General features: G+C 35.0%; 1 protein-coding gene across 2 annotated transcripts; it reads left to right on the top strand.

Moving 5' to 3' along the window:
* The first annotated feature begins 1,304 nt into the window (after positions 1-1,304).
* On the top strand, positions 1,305-19,398 carry LOC137586377 (CCR4-NOT transcription complex subunit 4-like). 2 transcript variants are annotated; one of them, XM_068302392.1, is made up of 6 exons: positions 1,305-1,424; positions 18,357-18,548; positions 18,611-18,724; positions 18,789-18,938; positions 18,992-19,078; positions 19,138-19,398. In XM_068302392.1, exons 2-6 carry the CDS (start codon positions 18,438-18,440, stop codon positions 19,381-19,383), a joined length of 708 nt encoding a protein of 235 aa, XP_068158493.1. In that variant the 5' UTR covers positions 1,305-1,424; positions 18,357-18,437; the 3' UTR covers positions 19,384-19,398. The 2 variants fall into 2 exon arrangements, with proteins under 2 accessions (XP_068158493.1, XP_068158491.1); XM_068302390.1 differs by having other exon boundaries at positions 1,309-1,428.
* The last annotated feature ends 2,269 nt before the right edge of the window (positions 19,399-21,667 follow it).

Genomic DNA, 21,667 nt, shown 5'->3' with positions numbered 1-21,667 from the left:
CAGACGTAATTTTTCAAGTGGTTTTTTTATTTTGGTTAAAAATGTTTGCTTTGAAACCGTAAAAAAAAATATTTTTCGGTGAAAATACGGTTTGGTATTACCAGCGGATATCTCTTAACAAATGAAAGGAGTTTTCCTTATTAGTTTCAGATGATCCTGTAATGTAGCATCGGGCTCACCGCAAACACATTTGTTTCCGTCGAGCTTCCGCAGTCACCGATGAAATATATGTATATTAATAGCCCTAAAATTTTATCAAATGTCAATTAACGATATGTTCATAAAAGAATTAGTCCCGGATTATTATTTTTTCTCAATTTTTTTCCGTAAACTAGTGCCTTTGCCAATGTTTCCTATTAGGCTACTGTTCGTCGTATAGCCCGAATATTTTTTTAAATATGATAAGGAAACCCAGTTGCATTAATGCCTTAGTAAAACCAACGTTCCTATGAGCAAAGCGAAAGCTGCATTTTCATAGGCACCCCTTCTTTACATTTTCCGTTACAGCACTAAACCTTTAGCATTGTTTCGAAAAACCGTTTTTTTTGTCATATCCCTATTTGCGATAATATAATTTAATCAAATGTTTTTATTTATATTTTGGAGAAAAGGAGACTATCGGAAACATAAATAATTTATTATCTTGATCAACATGAAAACCCAATTCAATGTATCGTGTTATCATGTTAAGGCCAAGCTCTTAATAAAAAAAGTGTTTGAACCACTTATTGGCTAAGTCGATTATCCACAATTCGGCGGGCAGAACCAGTCTTCTCGTTTGTTTTTAATTCATTGTTTACTTTTTCTTTTTTTTTTTTTCATTTTTTTCTTTAGTTTGATTGAGCGAATCAAACCATTTGAGTTTTTTTTGCTTCAGCAAACGGAAGTGATTAAAAATTTTGATTTGGTTCGAGACCGTATTGGTATAATTGCTCACAGTCACACTTTACGATTGCTTGCTTAACAAAAACAGCCCTTATATCCCTACCCGTTCGAATCATGAAAAAGTGTGTCCCTCTGCCCACAAAGCGAATCGTATTTTATGATCATGTTGTAACAGAGGTGTTGAGCGGAATGATCCGAGTTCTTAAGGTTTTATTAAACATGCTCAATCATAACCATTACAGTTCTCTACATTTTTTATCGTTATTATAAAATTTTTCCCTTGTGGACTTTGGGTATTATCCACCATAACGATAATGGATGGTGAATGCTGCCAAGTGCAAAGCGAGTATTATGCACGAGTCTTACAACATAAATGGCGTGAAATATCGATTCTTTTTTATGAAAAGTAATCGTTGCTTTAAGTCAATTTTCGGAACTTGTACAAAAAGTTTCTTTTTATTGGTCTGTCATAAAGTATATAACTGTTGCAGTAAAATTTAAATTTTCAACACTAACGATATTTAGGACTTAGCAATATTGTATGTATGTATGTCGCTAACCAAGCTTCCTAACGAACGGTAAAACTGTTAAAAGAAAAAAATAAATGAAACATGCTTATGTGGATGTATGTGAAAAGTTTGTACATCAATGAATATGTATGTACATACATATGTTTGTACGTATCTTTGTATGTAAAAATGAATATTCACACACAGCTTTCGATATTTGAATTGTGTATATGTTCATATTTTAAGTGCACATATAAATTTACAAATATGCGTGAAATGTAATTTTTAATATTGTGTGTGATCAAAATGGTACTTCCAATGACGTTAGCAATCAACATATGTATGTATGTACGTATATTCGTACTTACACATACATACGTATGTATGTATTTCCTACATAGTTTTAGGCTAGAGAATATTGCTCAAACATACGATATCTATGTATGTATGTATGTATATATGGTATACTTACATACAAATGTACATATACAATGTGGATGCCTAACATATATACATACATATGTGGTTATGGTTGCCCATCCATCTACATCTACATATTTACATACATATGTGAATTTTTAAATATGTATGTATGTATGTACCTACATAAATGATTGTGTGAATGGAAAGGCTTATACTTCAAATGTACATATACATACATACATACATATTTTAAAGGTGCTTTACAATGGTTAATTCGACTTCAACAGTGTGATCCGCATTTTTAAAAATATAAGATCTCTTGAAAATTATTAAACAATAATTTAAAGTCTTGAAAAATATAACCAACAATAAATTCGATAAATTAGTGGCAAAGGTTTTCATTTTCGCAATTTTATTTATTTTAATTATTAAAAAATTTGTTTTTACCTACTGTATGTACTTATTTATCGGTTATATCGACTAAACCTCTAGCGTTTCGCAAAGATTAAATGAAAAATAAACCCAGACTACTGCAGATGTATGAATGTTCAAACAGATATTTACCCTTTGAATATAATAGATACACACACCCCTTAGAGTTGAACTTATGTTTACCTTCACACAAAAATTTAAATGCATGTTTTGTATGCAGAGGTTATTATAAAATTAATCAAATGTTCGTAACGCAACGTTTCCGACCATATATACATACAGTTTGTCAAGTAATTCTTTGCAAAATGAAAAAAGTCGCACAAATTCATTTTTCAGCTTAAAATTTATTACAAACGATTACTTTTTTTCAAAAAAATTTTTAAGTAACTTATAGAAATAACTATTCTTAACAAATATTTTATGCAAAAGGAACAAAAAAAGAAAATTCGTACTGCCTGAAGATGTCGGGGGGGAATGTACTAGGTTCTGCAGGTCATAAATTTCGGGAATTTTAGACCATTCTTCTTGATTTGTCCTTATCAGAGCCGTTTTATTCGTTGGGCTTCGTCTACCCACCCGTTTTTTCAAAAACGCCCACAAGTTTTCGATGGGGTTTAGATCAGGACTCTGGGCAGGTGTTTCAATCACTTTGCTGCAACTATACACATAGTAGCCAGGACCTGCATAATAGCTTATACTTCAGCTTATTTGTGTTTGGGGGTTAATAAAACCAAAACCTGCTGCACTTTTTACTAATTCGTTTTTTAGGATATCCAAACATCTTTATCCATTATTTCCGTAAAAATTCGTAGTTCTCCAACCCCTCTTGATGAGATGCAACCCCACACCATTACCATTGCCAAACTTGACATATATTTTGTTGCTGAAGCGCTGTTTTACGCTTTCGCTACACTTTACTTGGTCCATCATGGTAGTACATCATAATTTTTGTCTCATCACAAAAAATAACATCCCAGTACTCAAGGGGATTGTGGACATTGGCAATATAGTAGTTAAGCCGCCTCTCAATGTTTAGGGCTGAAAGTAATGGCTTCTTCCTCGCTATTTTTGATGAGTATTTATGCAGCTTTAAGACCTTCCTTATGGTTTCATGGCTTACGGACTTCTGGCAATCATTTTTAAGGTTTGTCGCTAACTCTCTTAGGCTGACTTGGGGGTTATTGCTGACCTCTTTGATAATTTTTGAGTGATCGCTTCTTGTCAACTTATATGGCCGGCCTCCGGAGTGCTTTAACTCCAATCTATTTTCTTTCTCCGACAGTTGAAATAGATTGAAAACATTTCCGACAGTTCCTTTGCTGATTTTCCTTTACTGTGATGATAGTAAACTAGCTGAATCAAATTTTCATCAATCCGTTTTCCAGGCATTTTAAATCGAGTTAATTTATGCAAGATGTTGACAGCTCAGTTTCCAAATCAAAAAGAAATAATTAGGTAAATACATAGCAATGCCGCACATATTGGTTTTTCTTGGAAATACAAGTGCCGTTACACAGCTGCGGCTTCGATTTTGTAAAGAATTAATTGGCAGTGTGATTTTCGAAGAATTTTCTTTTTTTGTTTGTTTTTGTTTCTTTTGCATGAAAATTTGAAATATTTGTGCCTTATATTTGTTAAGAATAGTTATATCTATAAGTTACTAAAAAAAATTTTAGAAGAAAAGTAATCGTTTATAATAAATTTTAAGCTGAAAATTAAATTTGTGTGACTTTTTTCATTTTGCAAAGAATTATTTGACAAACTGTGCATACATACATACATGTATGTACGAGCCACTCCTGTACAAAATAAGACGAAAGAATGTCTTTATAAAGGTGCTTGTCCAAGTATCACATTGCCTCCATCGTGTTTGAGCAAGTTATTTTCTTGAAGCTCTTTTATTGGGTTTCTGCTAGATTTTATGCGCTCCATGAGACACAAATAAATTAAATTTCCAAAATGAGCCTGGCTTATTTACATGTTGTTTCTCTAATTCTAGCCTCTTTTGCTTGTTCACCTTCGAAATGAAAGGCTTGCGCCGAAGAACACGGCCATGATACCCGGCCTTATGTAAGGTATTTCGAACAGTTTTTGGGGGTGAAATTACTGTAGAAAGATTCCGAATACAGCCCCCAACCATGACATGGCCGTGTTTCACATTTGGCTTCAAATGTTTTTGTTTGCAGTCACTTCCAAATAAGTTAAATTTGATCTCGTCGAGAAAGATGAAATTTTCACACCAGGTTTTATTCATCTTGGAGTACACAGCAGCATTTTTTTCGAGCAAATCGTCCGTTGTACCCTTGTTTTTAAATGGTACGATGAATTGATTGTGCTAAGATGGTCTTTCCATGATAGGCGGATATCTCAGCTGAAGTCTTTGGTGCGCTCAATCGCCGATTTGCCTTTACTTTACGCATTATTGCGAATTCTTCTCGATCGACCAATTTGGTTGGCGCTCCTTTTTGTTGTTCTTTTATTAAGTCAACTCTCCCAACTTTTCGGAATCACCAACAGTGTTTGGCTTCATGTCTAAAATTCTACCATCTCCTTGTACAGTGCCGCTCAACTGAATAGGTTTGAAACGCTGTCTATCTATAACACGAACTCTGATTTAAACAAAATAAATTTTGTTTTATGCAACAATCAATCATTTGTCAAACAGTAAATTTCCTGTTCTGTTAATTTAGGTTTTATATTATTTTTATTTTTATACCCTTGCAGAGGGTATTATAAAATTGATCAGATGTTTGTAACGCACAGAAGAAGACGTTTCCGACCCTATAAAGTATATATATTCTTGATCAGCATGAGAAGCTGAGTTGATATAGCCATGTCCGTCTGTGCGTACGCGTTTTACTCAGCCGTCTTAAGAGCTATCGGGCTGAAATTTTTTTTCGGGGTTTTTTATTACCCGGCAAAAATAAAGTATGAAAACCATAAGGATCGGACCACTATATTATATAGCTCTAGAAGAACTAGAAGAAACATTTTCATAAAAATCGAGTATGCTATGGAATTTACATATGTGATAATATGAGAGTTGCAGAAAACAAAATTTTAACATGTAAAATTATTATTACCAAGGACTGCAAGGGTATACAAACTTCGGCATAGCCGATGTTAGCTTCTTTGATTTTTCAGAAACATACCAAAAATTAAAAATTTTATACAAGTAAAAATTTCAAAGCATTAGGTAACTTAAATAATAAGGACACTGTTTTAAAACTATATTCTTCGCAGTCTTCTAAACGTTTGCGTTCATCTTGCAGGTGCCAAACTGAAGGTCGCAAGTTCCATAAAACGATATGGCTCCGCACTTCATTACTCCACCTGTAAGAGTGTGATGACGACTTAAAAGACTTATACCCTTGCAAAAAGGATAAATTACATGGCTCGCAAATAACTGTTGACACTTTTCCATTATCTGCAAATAAGTGTCTTTCACCGACACAATAAAAAAGACTTCGACAGAAACTGTTTTTGTCGCGACTGACTTAGATCGCTCGCGCTCTGACCGAGACAGTTATTTCTGTTTTCATTTTGCTCAAATCAAACACTGATCGAGTGCTTAAGTTAAATGAAGCAAATTGTCTTTTGCGTATGTATGGGTAAACACACGCGATTGATGCGTTTTTATGTACATTTATGTATATGTATGTATGTATGTATTTACATGTACGCGGAAGGCAAAGATCATTTCTGTTGAGTTTTTTAGTCAGACTGTCTTTTGTTGAGACTCTTTGTGTGACCAAAAATCGTATTACTCTTTACGCGACACTCATTTGAGAGCGTCACACGAATGAGTCAATGCAAAGCGCTTGACAAAAATCAATTTAAAACAACACAAAAAATGCCAGAGCGAGATCATTTCTGGACAATCTTTTCGGTTATGATAGGAAGCAGAGCATATGAGAAAAAACGATCAACTGTCATTTGCGAGCTATGGTATATTAATTTTGGTCAGAGATGTGCAACGCATAGAACGAAGCATCTACGATCATACAAAATATTTATGTATTCTTGATCAGCAGGACGAGACGAGTTCAAATAGCCATGTCCGTCCGTCTGGATCAACGCAAACTCCTCCTAGACTGTTAGAGCTACCGAGTTGAAATTTTGCGTGTAGGTTTGTATATACTGCTGGTTGTATATCTCGGATATGTGTTTTGGCCTCTAAATGTAGTTGAAGTACACCTTTTCGCTGCTTCAAGGATGAAGTTTGTCTATTTTGAATTGTTTCTAAATAATTAAACTTTAGCGTGTGCTTGTAGTTAAATGTTGTGTGCTATATATTTCTCTTTCGAGAAAAAACATATTTTTTAATGTACCGCTGAATTTGGAACTTTGTTTTGTTTTTGGATATTTTCTTTTTAGTTTTGAATGAAATATGTGTATTGTAAGCATCTAAAATTTTTGAATTGCAGCTCGATTAAAAAGACTTACATACTTTCCCTTAAAGTTAAGTGAAGGAAAAACCGAATATTAATGTGATTCACTGTGCATGCATATGTATGTATGTATTAGAGAACTGCAACAAGCCACCGGGTAGGTGCACTGGGTGATTTTGACACCCGGGAGTTTTTCACCACCACCGCACAAATGTATACAATTTGTATGTGTATTTTCTTTTGCATATGTATGTGTGTATGGCATATGCCGGCGCTTGAGCCTCCAAAGAAGGTTTGGTGAAAAGAGACATACAAAAATTGAGACATAGAATGTGTGTCGCCGATGTTGCGGTTTCTTTTATGCACCGCTTCACTTGATTTTTTTTACGTACTTGGCGCTGCATTGCCGTGCACAACAGGAAAAAATAGTAAACAATAAAAAAAATATATTTAACTAAAAAATTACCTTTTTTTTCATTTAATATATTACATAAACATTAAATTGCTTCAGTGCAAATGAAAATAATTGTTGGACACTCACACCATGGTGCTTATAAAACACTTGGGTGATATACATGTATGTGTGCGTATTGCTCTATTCACACTTTCGATTTTTTCTACGTTCGCTTTAAGTACAACAAGCACAAGTTACCGAAAAATGCTTGGTTGCATGGTTTTGTCTGCATGCGCAGCACTTACAAAAATTTCATTGAGTGTGAGTAGGATGGCAAAAATTAAATTCCTTGCAGTTCTCTGATATGTACAGCTGCGAACTTCAAAATACCACCACTTGCTAAGGTAATGTGTTCAGACGAGTCCTAGGCTTATTTTAAGGTTCAAGAAACATGTGAATATGTATTTGAACGTAAAATATATCCTACTTATGGAAGAAAAAAAAATTCCATCAATATCCAACGTTTTTAAACATTTTTATAAAACTTCTTGATATACTCCAAAAATACCTGAAAAATACATGTGAATATGTTTTTGAACTTAAAATATAGTCTACTAATGAAAGAAAAAAAAGTCTATCAATATCCAAAGTTTTCAAAAATTATTAGAAAACTTCTTGATATACTCCAAAAATATCCGAAACTTAAAATAACACTACTTGCAGTATTTTGCAAAATACCGGAGATTTGCAAAAATCACATATTTAACAGTCACTGGCTCACAGTCACAGCACTAAAAAAGAACTTCAAGACTTTTAAATATAATGGGTCGGGGAAAACACTGCCCTGTAAAAAAGCGAAGCCTCATCCTGGAAATCAACTCCAAATGCACTCTGAAGTCTAGAATCAGTGTCATTGGTAAGGGGCTGTTTTTCTTACTATGGTGTCGGTCACATTTTAGTCCCAAAATGGATTAGGGATCAGCAAGTTCATGTAAATATGTTATAGACGGTATTGCCTTTATACGCTGAGGATAAAATGCCGCTAATATGACTCTTTCAACAGGCAGTGGTACTCAGCGAACTATCTAAATGTATTTGAGTGGCCGGCACAGTCACCAGACCCTAATCCCATTGAAAATCTTTGGTCTAATATTATTACCAACAAAAATTGAGACATTTTGGGTAGTAATCTAGGAGTCCTGGGCAAAAATAACGGTTAAACGCTGTCAAGAACTGGTTGACTCAATGTGTCGTGTGCAGCGATCATTGCCAATATCTCATAATAACTTATTAATTAAATTTTTTTTTTGTCTAGGTTTTTTTGATTTTAAGTAAATTTAACAAGTGGTGCTATTTTTCGTTTCTGGTGTTTTATACCAAGAAGTTTTATACAAATTTTTGAAAACGTTGGATATTGATAGATTTTTTTTTTCTTCCATTAGTAGGATATATTTTAAAAAATATTTACATGTTCCTTGAACCTTAAAATAAGTCTAGCAATCCTTTGAACACATTACCTCAGCAAGTGGTGCTATTTTTAAGTTCGCAACTGTAAACAAGACGAAGTTATTGATCAAAGTCACTGTTTTCCATCGATCGTTCCTATGGGAGCTTTATAATGTCAATCAAGATCAGGTAATTGTCTTGATTATATATTAATTTATGTAGGATTTTTGGGAATAGGAAGTTCGGCCCACTTTTATTTTCTTTTCGGTGTTTTATTCCCTTAGGTTAAAAAAAACTCCTTTCGACTTCATTTGGGTTCTCTGCCTTTTTATACCCTTGCAAAAAGGGTATATTATTTTGGTCAGAAGTGTGCAACGCATCGAACGAAGCATCTCCCACCATACAAAGTATATATATTCTTGATCAGCAACGCAAACTCCTCCTAAACCGTTAGAGCTACAGAGCTAAAATTTTGCACGTAGGCTTGTATATACTGCAGGAGTTGTATAGCTCGGATTTAGCCAGATCGGACCACTATATCATAAAGCTGCCATACAAACGCCAAAGTCACGAACAGTGACTTTTCTCAATAACTTCGTTATGTTCTGTGCTATTATCGTGAAACTTAATATTATACAGTTTATTACGCCTATAAACGACTGTGCCAAGTTTGATCATGCTGCGATTGGCACGGATACACCTACAGTTTATGTAGCGTTGAGTCTGTGTGTTTATGCGTGTGCTCAGCTGCTCAAATATCAAGTTTCATCCCGATAGCTCTTAAGATGGCGGCGTGAAGTGGATTTGCACAGACGGACGGACAGACGGACATGGCTATATCGACTCAGCTTCTCATGCTGATCAAGAATATGTATACTTTATGGTCGGAAACGTCTCCTTTTGTGCGATACAAACATCTGACCAATTTTATAATATTCTCTGCAAGAGTATAAATAGAGTCAAAATCGGACCTCGTGCCATATAAAGTGTTAAATTCGAATGGAAAATTGTTAGAACTTATATTTCTATTATATTTTTGTGATGTTTCTATAATCGAACCATTTGTTCTTCCCAAAGACAAATTTTATGCTACCTAAAATTTAAAAATCGATCTGCCCTCGCTGCCACAATTACTTGTGTAATGACTGGGTTCCAATGTTTTAAACAATATTATCACAGACACGTCAGTGTCGCTTGCTTACGGTTTTCAGATTGATTTAATTCTCAAATTATTGACATACGTATTTCTATGCTGTCGCCCGCGACAGCTACGAAACACAGGGAGAGTGTCAGTACATACATACATATAATTTGGGAAGCTTGCATCAAAGTGCTTGGTAAGACTGACTTTGCCAGGCTTAGTAAAAACGATGCAATTATCCAATTTGAAAAATGTGAGGACTCGATATTATAAAAAGTTTCAAAAAACACGTCGTTCATCAGTTGACACTCTGTATACAGTCGCTCGTTTAAAATTCATAATGCTTAATACACAATGCTATAAGAATTATCTTCTGCGCTGTAAGTTTAAGTTTTATTCTGACCCTAAACAATTTTATAACTGTTAATTCTAAACGTAAGACCTCTGTGCACCTGTGCAAAAATTAAGCAAGTTTGGTGATTTCAAAAGTTTGATGACGTCTGCTAGTAGAGGTAGTTTATTTTGCTGAGCCAATATTTTTCTGCCATGTTGTTCTGTCGTGTACTCTTCGAGCGTTTTATAGTATTTGTTGCGAGCCTCTAAGGCGTTCTCGCTAAGAACACCTAATGGAAGGATTTATGCTTCTATTATTTGGTAGCCGTGCATTCACACTTTATGGACTCTTGCTGACATTGGCATAGGCATGTGGATAAGCCCAAGCAGAATAGGCAATGAAAAATTTTTTAAAGACCAAAGACTTCAGCGTGTGGCTTAGGTTGTGCAAACGCCTTTTTTACAGTATTGCCGTCGTCGGTATTTCCATTGCCATTCTGCTCAGGCTTATGCACATGTAGAGCCATAGCATTCTTCATCTGCTTTTGAATTGTACTTTTTGTTTCGCCATTTTGCTATCTCCTTCTAGACCGTCAGAGCTAAAGAGCTGAAATTTTGCATGTTGGCTTGTACAGTGGCGAGCACATGTGGATACATGTTTTGATACTGTGACTTTGAGTGGCTGTAAAACCCACATAAATGCATTAATCGATCCCAAATTTTCAACAAAAATTCATTAATAATATATAAAACGAAAAACAAGAATTTTTTTTTATTATCCTTTCTTTAGCTCAAATAATCCTGAAAAAACTTAAAAATGAGCATGTATCCACTTTTGCTCGTATAACAAAACTTATAGGTTAAGGAATTTTTTTAATACTAGTCAAAAAGCCTTTGCCTTTAATCTCGCTATTATTGCTCCTGGGCATACTCTCCACCAATTTTTCTATCAATCCGTGCGATAGAGTGCTCCATTCAGCTTGCACTCGACTCCAAGGCTCGCCCATTATCCTGGCCGGATTTTCGTCGCGCGACAGTTGCTTCTTTAGCAATGAATTAATGAATTTTTGTTGAAAATTTGGGATCGATTAATGCATTTATGTGGGTTTTACAGCCACTCAAAGTCACAGTATCAAAACATGTATCCACATGTGCTCGCCACTGTATATACTGGGGTTGTATATATACTTTATCATAGTATATATACTATACGTAGTAGTATAAATACTATATCATAGTATATATGTATAGGTCAAAGTCACGAAAAGTGGACCTTTCTGAATAACTTTATTTTCTGAGCTGTTGGCGTGCTGTTTAATTCTGGTGAGTTTATTACATCTATAAACGACTGTGCAAAATTTGATCAAGATCGGGTGACTATATCATATAGGTCCCAAAGGAACGATCGATTGGATCGGTTATATGCTATGCTAATATTGTAGGCCGTTTATTCGCAATCATTAGGCTTTTTGGATAAAAGGTTTTTCCATTTTGACGGCTATAGTTAAGGAAAGAGTAACAAACAACTCGCAACCCGGCCCACTGTTTTGAGTTTCAGTGTGTTTGCGATTTTAAGAATAAATTTGAAAAATCGAATTCAACCATGCCATATTTGATTGCTTGATATGTTGGCTTAAATTTTGGTGAGTCGATTTTGGCATTTTCCATGAAGTCTTTTGGACTCGCTCCACACAATTGGCAAGATTTAATCTCAGTCAAAACGTTTAAAACTTGTCCATCTAAAAGTGTCATTAAAAGCTTATATTTAACTGAAATTGATTTTCCATTTACAACGGTTCAGACATATGAAGACAAATCTTTTATTTGATTATCCAAATTGTTTTCTTAGATATGGTCTTCTCTTTAACAAACTTAAGCTTGACTGGTCTACAAAATCTAATCGACTGAGGATTACTATTCATCCAAAATACATTTCCAAGATGGTCCATTAATTATAGGGGCATTGTTGCTTTTGCAAAGAGCGAGTCGTCAGAAAGAATCACATCCCAAAAAGTGTTGCTTATACCTGCTTTGTCCAGTTGTTCCGTCAAATGCTTGCAATAACGGTCAGACTTAAAGTATTGCCAAGCAATTAGTGTGATCTAGAAGACTTTGCACCAGGACTTCAGCAACTAAATCGGTTACATTAATATTAAAAGGTCTATATTTTGACTTAGCTTCTCTCACTTTGTTATAAGCAGAAATTTGGATTTGAAGACAACAATGAACTTACTGTTATAACCATATTGAACAAAAGCCATTCGGTATGCTTTGTCTTAAATCTGGGCATACTGCTGTTACATTTTGCCAAGTTCTTTTGTGTGTAAAGGTGAAAGCTTTTCACTTTGGTGTTGATTTCTTAATTTTTCTCCGTGCTCAAGTCGAATTCTTCCAGTTCGTCATACATTCAATTCGCAACGGCAGAGCTACGATAGTTTCTTATGTAGATATCAAGCAGTTGGTCATAGCGAACTCAAAAACAGCTACAAAATTAGGGATTTATACACATCGGAGCAAAATGGAGCAAAAAAAGCTTTTTAAAGCTGACTTTGAAGGGCTGCCAAATACAGGAATGCATTAAAGCAACTAAAATCTTTTGAATCAGTTTAGTCAAAGTATATACTATTCAAATTTTATTATTACAATAGAGTTTACTCTCTATAAAAAATTTGAGTTTTCGTCGAAAAGTATGCTCGCTGGCCCAATGTGCAGCGATTAATGAAAGTTCTTTTCTTGGCGAACTTAAACTTGTTAAACCTATTTCTTCACCCGTGCCAGATCGTTGATGTTTACTCAGTTTCTTTCTTTATTGTCTGTAGAATCTTTCTCCTTTCCATCTATGTGGAAGGTGTCGTATATCGTTCCTCTATAAAAATGGCAAAAAGTCCGAAGCCTCTAACTATCCTTCTAACTATCTAACTATCCTTCACCATCTATTCCTCTTTCTTCCTCATCTATTCCCACTCCTTCCTTATCTATTCCTTCTTCTACTCTATCAAAAAACTAACAACTTCCTTCTCTGTCGGCTATCAAAACGTCAGAGGCCTTAATACTAAACTTACTAAACTCTTTGTAGATAGTCTGGCTTTTGATTTTGACCTAATTGCCTTAACTGAGACTTGGTTAAAACCTGACGTTTTTGACGCCACAGTTCTACCCTCTAAATTCAATATTTTTAGACGTGATCGTACTGATCGTAGGGGTGGTGGAGTTCTTATTGCTGTAGATTCCGCCCTATCATCGGGTCTGATAACAATACCTGTCTCAAGTACTATCGAATTTATATGCGTTAAGGTATCTTTTACTCGTTTTTACATTTTTGTTACCTGTTCTTACATTCCGCCCCAATCGGAATGGCCAACATATTTACTACACTTAGATTCTATTAAATTTATACTTGAACTACTTTCTGATAGAGACTTATTAATTGTCCTTGGGGACTTTAACCTGCCCACTATGACTTGGTCAACAGTTAATGGTAGCAAAACGTTGCTGCCCTCTGGGTGTCATGATTTTATTGATGGTCTGCTTGAGCTTTCGTTGTCCCAGCTGAATTCGATTTCTAATACGTCTGGCCGATTTCTGGATCTGATTTTTTTCTGATCTTAGCTTTTTGTGAAGTATCTAGAACTAGTCCTGTTTAAGAATAAACATCGTGTTCATCTGAAATGGCTTCACCAAATCAGATTGAACAAAGAAATACACAAAACATAAAAGAAAAATAAGTCATAAAGATTCCTATGACAATTATTGCTTAACTCCAAAAACAAAAACATGCATCCACACTCTGTGGAAAACACTTAAGATTGTAACAGCGGCGGAGTATCAAGTAACCGACGCTGAGCATGAAATATAAACAATTTTCAACCCCCGAAAAACGTGGGTCATTAGAATAAGATATTTTAAGAACAATTCTTACCTCCTAGAGCCTAAGATTCCCTATATAAACTCCATACTTTTGTTACTAAAATCAGTTCATATTTTGAATTCAACGAATGAAGATTGGGTTATTCTTCTCCTCCGGAATCCCTATTCAAGTCCAATGGTGTTACCAGAGGATAGTTATCATCCAACTTTAGAGTTATCTATTGAGTTTCCCAGCCGCGAGCCGATCTCCGAGTGTGATCCTATGGTACGCACCCGATGTTTTCGGAAGACTGACTTTGTCGCACTAAACAATGCCTTTCTTAATACCGATTGGACTAATTTATACACTTGTACGGATATGAATTCCGCCATTTCTTTATTTTATACCACTGTTGACTCGATCTTTAACGACTGTGTACCGTTAGTGTCTCCTGTGGTGACGCAAAAATTACCATGGTTTACGCGGGGGCTGTCAAAACTGAAGAATCTTAAGTCTAGGTATTACAAAAAATATAAAGTCACGGGTCTATCATCGGATCTGTCTCGTTACTTGGTTGCTAAATCGAATTTTATTGTTTCTAATTCTAAATGCTATAATAATTACTTACAACGTTGCAAGTTGCAATTCTCCGAAAATCCTAAAGAGTTCTACAGTTTCGTGAACTCAAAGCGAAATTCTATCTCCCTTCCATCGTTTGCAGTTTTTAATAATGATTCGGCCTCTTCTGATCAATCTATTTCTAATTTATTTGCTAACTTCTTCTCGACTACGTACATATCTACTAAGTACAACTCTAGTCAGATATATCCATATTCTATAACGAAATCCAACTGTATTCTCAATCCTATTATAACGCAAAGTTCGGTAGCTAAGGAACTAATGACGATTAAGCCGGTATACTCACCGGGCCGGGTTGAATCAGGAGTCCCACAGGGCAGTCACCTTGGCCCATTGTTATTTATCATTTTTATTAATGATCTCCCCACCGTTCTTTTAAATTCCAGAGTTCTTATGTATGCCGATGATGTAAAAATCGCTAATCGCATCGTAGACTCTCTCTCATGTCATACCTTGCAAGCTGACCTGAATGCTTTTCAGGGGTGGTGTAGGACTAACTTGTTATCTCTAAACTGTTCTAAGTGCAAAGTTATGTCTTTTTATCGAGGTTCTCCCCAATTAACGAGTTACTTTTTAAATAATTTCCCGTTAGAAAAAATTAATAATACTTCCTTGGTTGTAAAAGATTTAGGGATCTTAATCGACCACAAACTTAGTTTTAATCAGCATATATCGACTACTGTTAGTAGGGCTAAAAGTGTTCTTGGCTTTATAAAGCGCTGGTCGAAGGAGTTCAAGGATCCATATACTACCAAAATACTTTTTACTTCTTTAGTCCGTCCCATATTAGAATATGGATCTATTGTTTGGTCTCCTCAATATGAGTTTTATCAAAACAAATTAGAATCTGTACAAAAACAGTTTTTACTCTTTGCCTTTCGTGATTTGCGCTGGGATCCAACTGTACAACTTCCATCTTATTCTAGTCGACTTCAGTTAATTAACCTTCCTTCTTTAACTAATCGTAGAACAATGCTTGGTGTAACTTTTCTTTACAAACTAATGAATGGTGAGATTGACTCTTCTGAGCTGTTGAGCCAAATTAACAGTTCTGTTGGCCTGGTGTCATATGGGCCACTTGTTCGTACTGAGCGTTGTACGACAACGTCTATTTAAAAAAAAAAAAAAAAAAAAAAAAAAAAAATAGGGGTATCTCAAAATTGTCCGCTATTCCGAAAGCTTTTGAGAAAATTATAACTTCTCAATTGCAACATTTTTGCAGCTCTATTATTTCGCCATCCCAACATGGGTTTGTGAAACGTAGATCTACAACCACTAACCTTATCGAATTTACCTCTATAATAATCAAGGGGTTCAAAAATGCTAAACAAACTGATGTCATATACACTGACTTTAGCAAAGCCTTTGATTCTGTTAATCATACTCTATTACTTTCTAAACTGAACGACATTGGGTTTCCACCTCTTTTTCTTTCTTGGGTTCGAGAATATTTAAGAAATAGAAAACAGAAGGTACTTTTTAAGTCTTCGTTTTCCAATTCCATTCCTGTGACTTCTGGTGTACCTCAAGATAGCCATATTGGCCCTCTGCTTTTCACACTATTCATTAACGATCTTCCATCAGTCATTGTTCATTCGCATGTGCTCAGGTATGCTGACAAAGTCAAACTTTGTGTCACTTATAAAGAAACAGATTTATTTAGTCGGCTACAAGCTGATCATACATATTTTCAATCCTGGTAACTCTTCTCAACTTTTTACTTATTTTGTTTGAAAGGTGGTCAAAAGAATATGACGATCCTAAAACTTCTTTTTACTTCGCTTGTCCGTCCTATTTTAGAGTATGGATCTTGCATTTGGTCACATCAGACTAAACTTAAATCGGTTCAAAATCAGTTCTTGTTATTTGCTCTTCGTGGCTTAAGCTGTGAACGCAATGTCAAGTTGACTTCGTATTCTAGTAGACTACTTTTGATTAACTTTGACTCGCCTCAGTTATTTATTGGCTCATTAATCTTAATCTCAATTTATTAATCTGTCGGTACCATGTAGACGGAGTAGACATCCTATTCTACACTTAACCCTTAGTCGTTGTTCTTCTCACTATGCCATGCATGAACCTTTTAGAATCCTCGGCTCAGAGTACAACCTTCTGTAATCTGCTTGGAGTCTTCTATTAGTATATTTAAAACATATATTTAGTTCATAGAGCTATACTTAAAACATCTATTTAGTTTATAGATACCACGCGATTCGTGCGGTATACGGTTGTCAAGCTTTTGCTTATGAAAATGTCTCGAGCGCCAAAATAAAGATACCACGAATCCAATTTCCTAATCGGACATGTCGAACAGACATTTTTTTTTATTCGGGGTAATTCAGATAAGTATTGTCATAAAATCCAATATATTAAGGTTTTTCATTACACTTAAATCTTAAAGCAGGTACAAATTGCATAAGTATTTTAACTATATTTATTATATCATAAAAATAAAAAGAACAAAAAAATTTTGACGTCGCAGTTCAGCCTGCCAAATGTACTGAACTTAGCACTTAGAACGGTAGTAATTCGCAATACCATGTCGAACGGACACTTTAAAAATTTTTGAAAATTCAATAAACAAATTTTTTTCTCATTTTGCTTTTTTTTTTTCCTATTTATAGTTGAAACTTCTCTTCTCAACTTCTTTTGATCTCTGGGTTTCTTGATTTTTGGCACAATGTGCAATTTGCCAGGCGTAAGCGGGCACTTGGAAAGACGATACATGATATGGTGTCCGTTGCCATGTTGTCCAAATCTACATAATTCATATTAATACGTCACGGCTTTACCTGGACTGGGTATAAGTAACCAACAACAGGTGCCCTTGTCAGCAGAAATTGTAAATTTATGTATATAGGTTATATGTTTTTTTAAAAATAATGTTGTTGTTTCACCTAAAAAAGAATTTGTTTAGTATTATAGTTGCCGTGAACTCCGGCAACCGAAATGTATCGGAATTAGAAAAACCAAAAATGTAATTGGAGTTTTTATACCCTTGCAAAAAGGGTATATTAATTTTGGTCAGAAGTGTGCAACGCATAGAACGAAGCATCTCCGACCATACAAAGTATATATATTCTTGATGTGCACGACGAGACGAGTTTAAATAGCCATGTCCGTCCGTCCGTCCGTCTGGATCAACGCAAACTCCTCCTAGACCGTAAGAGCTACAGAGCTGAAATTTTGCACATAGGCTTGTATATACTGCAGGGGTTGTATATCTCGGTCGATCAGCCGGATCGGACCACTATATCATATTGCTCCCATACAAACCCCAAAGTCACGAACAGTGACTTTTCTCAATAACTTCGTTTTTTTCTGCGCTATTATTGTGAAACTTAATATTAGAGAGATTATTACGCCTATAAACTACTGTGCCAAATTTGATCAAGATCGGGAGACTATATCATATAGCTACCATAGGAACGATCGGTCGAAAACAGTGACTTTTGTAAATAACTTGGTTACATTTCTTAATTTAATATATCTGTTAATGATCGATCGGTCGAAAACAGTGACTATGATCAATATCTTCGTTATTTTCTACGATTGTAGGCCATTCTTTCGCAAACATAAGCCTTTTTAGATAAAACGTTCTTTCACATTGATGGATAATAGGTAAGGAAAGAGTTACCAAAAAAGTTGCAAGGGTATACAAACTTTGACGCGGTGGAAGTTATCCCCGGCCCTCTGGACCTCGGACCGTAAGGGTAAAAAATTTTCCCAACAAGCAATACGTCCTTAATCAATTTTGACTGAGTAAACTAATGCTCAAATCTGTGGATATAAAACTTACCCAAATGTTATTTAGGTGCATTTTCCTCCTGCCTTTTGTGACATGTTTTTGGTGTTTTTTTTTTTTTTTTCATACTATAATATTTAAATATAAATATTTATATATATTTTTTTACAGCGTATGTTTTTCTACATAACATCAGATTTAAAGAGTTAAAAACAAAATATTTTTATTACGGAAGAATTAGAATAATAAACAATGAACGGTATGCCAAGCCACAGTAATGATGACGCTGTCGAGTGTCCCTTGTGTATGGAACCTTTTGAAGTCGATGACCTAACATTCTTTCCTTGCACTTGCGGCTACCAGGTGAAGTCAATAGGTGCTTGTAATCAATTTATAAGCGCATTAATCACTATTTTATTGTGCAGATTTGTAGATTCTGCTGGCACAGAATCCGTACAGATGAAAACAAGTTGTGTCCTGCGTGTCGAAAGGAATATCCAGAAAATCCGGCAGACTTTAAACCATTATCTCAAGAAGAAGTATGTCAGATTTATTTCCGCATATTTGAAACTATGTTATTAAAATAAAAACTATGCAATTTAGATGATAGCCTTCAAATCTCAAAAACGTCAAAGGGACCAACAGCGAAAGCAAAAGATAACTGAAAATCGAAAACATTTAGCCAATGTTCGTGTGGTTCAAAAGAATTTGGTATTTGTTGTTGGCCTACCTCCACGACTTGCTGATGCAGATGTAAGAGCTTTATTCACGAATTAAAATTAAAATTAAAAATTAATTCGTTGTAGATATTGAAGAAACATGAGTATTTTGGAAAATATGGAAAAATTCACAAGGTAGTTATTAATCCAAGTACCACTTATGCTGGAGTGCAGGTAAGAGACTTCTGTATTATTCATTGCTAAATAAAAAAACCTAATAATTTTTATTATAGGGTCCATCTGCGTCAGCTTATGTCACTTATGTTAATAACGCAGATGCGTTAAGGGCTATCCAAAGTGTCAATAATATTATGATAGACGGGCGACTGATTAAGACAAGTCTCGGCACGACAAAGTATTGTAGCCACTTTATGAAAAACCAGCAATGTCCTAAAAGCGACTGCATGTATTTACACGAACTAGGAGATCCAGAGGCCAGTTTCACAAAGGAGGTACATAATAATTTTTGCAAATTCTAAAGATATATAAAATGTATCGAGTCCATAGAGATAAATGAAACTTTTAGGGCTAGGTTGGTACATGAAATTTTTCTTCGAAAATAGTCACTTCACAAGATAATACTCGTACTAAATTTTCGTTATAGTTACAAGGACCAAAGACGGTTTGGTCATTTTAACTAAGTTAGTTTATGCGACTTTGTTAAAAGAATGTACAAAAAAAAACAGACCTTCGGGGTTGAATTTTCTTTTATTATTTTAATCAAACCTTGCAACAAATCTTATTGTCTGTTGAGGCCAAATTTGTTTACTTTACAATTTGCACAGCCTAAAGCACACACATACATCGACAGCTTTTATATAAAAGTTATAAATGAATTGAATTATATTAGAGACATCATATTTGGTATCTACACGCTCATACAATGCTAAAATAGATTTAAATAAATTTTTTCTTAATTCACTTGATTCCCTTATTATAAATAAATGAAGTAAATAAGTCGTCTCACCGACTTTAGTATACCATGCCCCGGCCCTTAGAACGCCTAGTAAAACACTTCTATAAGTATGTTTCGCGTGCTTCAAGTCCGATTTTAATAAAATAGTGTGCCGGATTAGATACCTTTAGTCAAACTTGATGATGAAAAATCAGTTCTATTTAATTTTCAAACAAACAAAATCAGCACACATACCGAATTCGGTGTCTCTAGCTAGTATACTCTTTAAGAAAATTTGAGAAATTAATTTGCGGGGGGTAGGAGGGGGCGTGGAATAGATTTGAAGCAAACTCGATAACTTCGTTATTTTTTGTGCTATTGTAAAATTTAATATTGGCGAGTTCATCACACCAATACAATCACACCAATGAAGATCATAAAGATCGTTTGACTATATCATATATGTAGCTTTTTATATCCTTGGGTATTATAAAATTGGTCAGATGTTTGTAACGCACAGAAGGAGACGTTCCCGACCCCATAAAGTATATATATTCTTGATCAGCATGAGAATCTGAGTCGATATAGCCATGTCCGTCCGTGCGTATGCTTTTTACTTAGCCACCTTAAGAGATATCGCTGAAATTTTTTTTATTATCAGGATCGGACTACTATATCATATAGCTCCAGAACAAACATTTTCATAAAAATTGTAGTATCGCTATAAAATTTACATATATAATAATATTAGATCCCACAATTTGAATACTGCAAGGGTATATAAACTTCGGCATAGCCGATGTTAGCTTCTTTGATATTTTATGTTAAACTTGTTTCTCGTTGACGGCCATAAGTGAGGAAAGAGTGACAAAAAACTTGCAAGAGCATACAAAATTTGACGCGTTCGAGATTCTTCCCGGCCCTCTGGTTCGATTCGTAAAATATGGCGATATTCACACGACAAAAGCAATATGCGGACGAAGAAAGGGCATATTGTCTGTCTAAAATCTGTGTCATTCTAATACTCGAATGGTTAGCCATCAAAGTGGAAAAACGTTTTTTCTAAAAAGGCTAAAGTTTGCGAAAGAACGGCCTACAATCTTAGCATAAGAACTAACTAAGATATTGATTAAAGTCACTGTTTTCCACCGATCGTTCCTATGGGAGTTATATGATATAGTCACCCGATCTTTATCAAATTCGGCACAGTCATTGACAGATATATAAAACTAGGAAATTTTTAATTTGAAAGCAATCGCGTTAAAAGTAACGAAGTTATTTAGAAAAGTCACTGTTTTCGACCGATCGTTCCTATGGGAGCTATATGATATAGTCAACCGATCCGAGCTGATCAAGAATATATATATGTCGAAGAATGAATCAAAGCCTATTATGTTGTTCTAGAATTATCAGGTGTCAATGAATCAAAGCCTTCTATGGTGCTTTGAGAATTGTCAGGTGTCAGTGCAACGTTTGCCGTGCAGCGTTTGCAGACTGACACCTGACAAATAAGTCAAAGCCTACTATATAAATGTTGTGGGAGTACCTACAACAGCTATGCATTTAGAAACTACCGAAACGATTGCGTTGAAATTTTGACACACTATTGAGTCAGGTTAAAGCATGGTTTTTGTCTACTTTTTATGTCGGTAATATCGATATCATGCTCGCGAGCGAAAAGATAATTGGTTTTAAACGGCTTTCCGTGTATCGACCGCAGTAGGCGGGGGCAGTTATGTATATTGCAACCACGTGGTAGAAAATTCATTCACTCCTGTTTTAGTTAAAAACAAAAAGTTACAAACCAAAAGTTACCAACGAAATAATGCCTCCTAAAAAAGAAAATTTGGGTCGCCGTACTCGTAACG

This window comes from Drosophila tropicalis, unplaced genomic scaffold, assembly GCF_018151085.1.
Source record: "Drosophila tropicalis isolate 14030-0801.00 unplaced genomic scaffold, ASM1815108v1 contig_980, whole genome shotgun sequence".
In the NCBI taxonomy this organism is placed as follows: Eukaryota; Metazoa; Arthropoda; class Insecta; order Diptera; family Drosophilidae; genus Drosophila; species Drosophila tropicalis.
Note: the sequence above shows the minus strand (reverse complement) of the source record. Positions and strands in the feature narration are given on the sequence as shown.

Coding starts and splice junctions, on each gene's coding strand:
- LOC137586377 (XM_068302392.1), top strand. CDS start 18,438: ATGAACGGTATGCCAAGCCACAGTAATGATGACGCTGTCGAGTGTCCC. Junction 18,549..18,610: donor CTTGCACTTGCGGCTACCAG/GTGAAGTCAATA, acceptor TTTATTGTGCAG/ATTTGTAGATTCTGCTGGCA. Junction 18,725..18,788: donor AACCATTATCTCAAGAAGAA/GTATGTCAGATT, acceptor TATGCAATTTAG/ATGATAGCCTTCAAATCTCA.